General features: G+C 39.7%; 1 protein-coding gene across 1 annotated transcript; it reads left to right on the forward strand.

Moving 5' to 3' along the window:
- Nucleotides 1-1,529: 1,529 nt before the first annotated feature.
- On the forward strand, nucleotides 1,530-2,222 carry LOC128540840 (uncharacterized). The gene is made up of 2 exons (XM_053510831.1): nucleotides 1,530-1,647; nucleotides 1,741-2,222. The coding sequence occupies exons 1-2, from the start codon at nucleotides 1,644-1,646 to the stop codon at nucleotides 2,220-2,222; spliced, it is 486 nt and encodes a 161-aa protein (XP_053366806.1). The 5' UTR covers nucleotides 1,530-1,643.
- Nucleotides 2,223-5,188: the final 2,966 nt, after the last annotated feature.

The raw sequence follows: 5,188 nt of genomic DNA on the forward strand, positions 1-5,188 counted from the left end.
ATAGCCCCCATACCCGTTAAAAAAAAATAAATAAATAAAAATACCAAAGAATATTATTGTGTATAGACTGATTAAAAACAATGCAATTTATGCTATCATAAGGAAAATAACAAGTTCTTCCATTCCAATGATTAAAAAAGGTAACAATGTCAACTTTAGAATCTAGAATCCAGGAGATTAAAATTACACAAATTGAAATCACTGAAAGTCTCCAGAAGAGCCTCAGATTCAAGAGGTTTTTAAAGTGGGGAGAAGTGCATTTCAGTTCCTCTGAATGTATAGGTGAGAACAGCCGATTCACACCTGGGAAGGGGGAAAAATTTGTATATGAATGTTGTCTGGCATTGTAAAGCACTATAGTGACACTAAAAGAACAACCCAGGATTAATAGGAATTCTTATATTGCATAAACATTATTTAGCACAAAAAAATTCCTCGCGCTCGGGAAAACTATGCGTGCGGTTGAGCGCTGGTTAGACTATAGGAAATTAAATCGGAGGGTTTTTATTTAGACTATTAAAAAAATAACCTGCGTCCATTTTTAGGCGTGTCAGCTGCCACTTTTTAGTTAGAAGTTTTCAATACAAAGCTTATAATGCCCACATGACATGACGGAATATCACGACGGCTGGTGATGATTGGGGTTTGTTGGGTTACAGTGGATTTTACTACGCGGTGTGAGTGCAATGGCTATCCGTCTGCTCGCGCTGACTCTGCTCTCCGCGGATGGCCGTACCGCCCCCCCTCCCACCTCTCGCTCCTTTGAAGTTCCTTGGGGCGCGTTCCATTTGCCCTGCTTGCATGCCGCACTTCCGCGTTGTTGCACGCATGCTGCATACACAGCGTGTAGTAAAATCCACTGTAGCCCAACAAACCCCGAGTATTTTATAGCGCAGGGTGCAAGCCCGGGCAACGATAGCAACGATAGCTCACCAGTCATGTGTAATTCTGCGGTCCCGCTGCTTCGCATGTCTGAAGGGGAGGCCGCCTAACTAGTGAGCGAGGAGCGATATTGATTTGGGCGCACGCCGTGACAGGCTGAAAAACTGTGTCAGATTAATGTGCAAAAACTATATAATAAAACTATATAAGACTACATGCTGTGGTGGATTTTTTATTCTCCCCACATCGAAGTTGCCCTAATTTAAAATACTAAACAAATACTGTAACTGTAGTAAAAGAAATCAAAGAAAGACTTCAGACTCCGTGCAGATCTAGATGAAGTAAGGATAAGTTTTATTGCAGCAACAAAACAAAGTGAGCCAGCCCTGAAAATGCTTAGGATGTAACTCCAAGCATCGCCAAGAAACAGACTGATTTAACTGTGACATAGGTACCTCTTTTATACAATTTCAAAGGGGCGGAACACTCACCTAGCCCCCTCCTTTGTATAATTTTTTTTATTTCTTATCAAACAATTTTTTACCCAATAAAAATACATTTTCTATATTACGTCATAAACCTCATCATCTGACTCCACCTCCTACTGATATTATTTTCCATTATAACTTATTTTTTATATGAATAGATTTCTATTATCTTTTCACTTTTCTTGTTCAACTTAAAAAATATAGGGCGGCGCTTACGCCAACTATAAATTCTTGGTACTTCCGGTTTACTCTACAGTTTTCAAGACACAGGCCATGGGTAAGCATCTCCTTCACATTATTTCTAACCATTTGTCTTAATTTATCAATTTTGTTGTATTTACGTGTTTTATTTTGTTTTTTTTTCCTATAGCTAATCGCATCTGCACGAATAATCATTGCGTCCCTCCAAACGACTCGGACAGCCAGAGCAGTCCGGCTCACAGTCCTACTGACTACACTCCTACTGAACCTGTCATGGACCGGGCCCCGGTGAGTTTTGCTGAGGATGAGCCCGAGCCATCTGGATCGCTATTACAGTTTCTAGAGGAGACAGTGCTTACTTTTGGTAAAACTGATTACTCCAAACCTGGTCCTTCTAAAAGACCTCGTGTGGATAGCCCTTATCCATTTTCTTTTAGGCCCGTACGGCCCGAGTCTACTACTCCGGCTCCGCCGGTCCTAAAACCTGTTTGTCATGTTAATGATGGTACCCAGACCGATTCTAAAGTGTCTGTTGGCACCCAAACAGCTTCTATTCCCGCGCCTATGCCAATTCTAAATCGCGGTGTTTTTGTTCCTCTCACTGATCTTCAAATTGGTTATGTCCTGCCTCAAAGGAGGTCAGATACTTGAATTTTATGCATTTTATTATGCTATTGATGCTTACCCAGGCCCCCTATGTTTTGTACTTTTATTTTGGGCCTTAAACTTTGTATCTTTATATTTCTTACTATGTAGATGCACATACTATTTTATTTCTGTGTCTACTCTTATTAAACCTTTTATTCATATAACTGTGTGTGTGTGTGTGTGTCTGTGTCTCTTTGATTTGACATATTGCATGTGTATCCAATGCCTGTTACATCACGGTAAGGTCTGCTGAACTTGTGTGGTGTCTAGGTTACTATGACATTATGTGCATCTTATATCTAAGATGGCTGCAAGTCTAAGGTTTGTTAGGTACATACCAATCCTTGTTACTGTTTTACTATGACATCACACTGTCCCTGCCTTAACTCTGTTATCCTCACCTCACCTCTATAAGTCTTAACCAAGGTACAAGTATTTTTAATTAAAATATGCTTACATATTTCCCCCTCTGTGACTTTTAAGTCACACAAAGAAAATAATGCATCAAATAACATATTACTTATGTGAAAACTTAGAAAGAAAAATTTAAACACTTAGTAGTTAGAACGTAGGAAAAATTAAACTAGTAATTAAACTAGTAACACGAAAAACTTAACTTAACAAAAAACTTAACTTAACTTATAGGAATACTTAACCTCTAGGAAGCAACACTAGTAACTTATAGGAAAAACTTACTACTTATAGAAAAACTTAGAACTATTATAGGAAAACTTAGAAGAAAAACCTCATATATCTCTTACATATTGCCCCCTCATTAAACGATCAGTTAAGGAAAGACAAGCAAAATGAGTAAATATAAGTAGGAATACGTATATATGAGTATAATAAACATGCAATGGTTATAATAGGATGAGTCCAGAGGTGGGCGAAAAAACCTTCAGTATAGCCAATTTAGAAGGAAAAATTCCACACCTTGCCAGCTTTTCATGCTCGACAGTGTATTCATCACCAGGACTTCAATCCTTATATTAAACATATATGACAGAAACATTTTAAACCGTCAAAGCCACTTAAGGAGTCCGTTAGCATCTCTGTAAATTAAAGATAGTGTATCAAGAGCTTCAGTCCCTTCTTCAATCAATGTCTTTCGGTCCTCCTCAGTGAATTCAATCACATACAGGTCCTCACAGTTCCCCAGCTGTGATAGTGGAATTCGGTTCATCCTGCCCGTCTCCAGACGCAAAAAGTCTAGCCACATTTCATCAGCTTCCGGAAGAGTGTCCAGTGCACGTTGCAGGGGCATCGGCGTATTCGTCCATAAAATGTCATCCCCCAACATCACTTTAGCTATGGTTTTAGTTGCTGCCATGTAAACATTGTCAAATTCAACTACTCCACAGATATCATCTTCATCCCACTCTTCTTCAATCCCAAAACCTTTAAACACACCTAGCTTCAGATGTCTCCCAAGCTGATATATAGTTGTCTCTAGACGAAGTCCTCTGCTTACGTCCAGGTCGAAGGCTTCCTGTGTCTTTGCTTTAATCCATTTGAAGTCCTTTGTCAAGACGTTAGCCATGATGATGAACTCCTTGGTCCCTATTGGATATTGCGGATGCCAGTCAACCAGGTCATGTCTCAATTCCGTCCATCTTTTCGTTGGAGTCTTTTCCATAACCTCTTTCCATGCGCCACAGCAGAGTGAACAGGAAACTATCCACCTTGGGTCAGGTACCGGTTCCATCCTGCAATACATACGTGTACAGCAAAGACAAAAAACATAAAAACAAAACAAAACACCAAACATAAAACATACTTCTTCTATACTACTTTTTCTCTGATATAGTTACTTAAACATGGGTTAAATATGTTAGATTAAAAAGTGCTGCTACGCTAAACAAGTTTTTCAATGTACATATGATTCAGAAAATAGTCAATGGTTATTTATCCAGTGTTGTACTTCATTTCCGTATAAGTGGACTCCTCCTCCTCATCTTCGTCCGGTGTAATCAGGTCATGGTCTTCCACAACAACAGTATATTGTCCTACCATTCTCTGAATGCTCGCTCTGGCCAGGGGAATAATGCAGCATGACAAAGTGAGTAGGGTGCCTAGCACTATCAAAACTATTGTTCCTAATTTCACAAGTAGTCCATACCAATTAGAAGGATTAAGCCAGTCAAACCAAGAGGTCCACGCGGTAGTTTTCTGTACGTCTTGGGTGACTCTAACATGTTCATCTCTTAGTTTCCGCATGGCTCTTAGTATTTTGGTTATATTACCCTCTGGGCCTGTGTGTCTTGGAATATATGTACAGCAGTCTTCTCCGATTAAGGCACATACTCCTCGTTGAGGTGCTAACAAAGTGTCCAGGGCAAATCTATTCTGCATGGTCATTACTGTTGTTCTGTCTAATTGTTCTTGTACGAGTCCTAAAACATTTAATGTGTGATTCCAAAATCTCTGTTGATTATACCATAGTAAGTTTATCCATCTTGCGTTTTTTGCAACTTGAACCCAAGGAAGGAAAATTGTCGTAAATACTCCTCCTACCCTGTTTATAACTTCATGTTCAGCTGGCACGCCTAGGGGAATACCATCCCAAGTCACTGTTATACCTCCTTCCCTATCAAACTCTTCCCATTTCTTCAATTCATCCTGACCAACTGTATCTGTAAATTTTATCTCTCGTTTGTTCCTTTTGTTTTGCTTGTTCTGTAATCCTATCACAATTAGTTCTCCTTCTAGTAGCACTGGAGCACAGCATCCATTCCAGTCCTTTGGTAGAGTCTGTCTAACCGTGGTTCCCTCACAGTACCAAAATATGTCAGCTAAAGGCGTTGTACCATGCCTTAGATCTGGTTGTCTTACTTTTACTCTATCGCTACATAACATATCGTTAGCTTCTTTGTCACATATCCGACGCATTTCTATAGAAAATCCTGCTGCTGGTTGGGTTTCATTGCAGCTCGATGACAGATTTCCTATCTCTACACTTCCCTCTGAGC

This window comes from Clarias gariepinus, chromosome 14, assembly GCF_024256425.1.
Source record: "Clarias gariepinus isolate MV-2021 ecotype Netherlands chromosome 14, CGAR_prim_01v2, whole genome shotgun sequence".
Classification (NCBI taxonomy): domain Eukaryota; kingdom Metazoa; phylum Chordata; class Actinopteri; order Siluriformes; family Clariidae; genus Clarias; species Clarias gariepinus.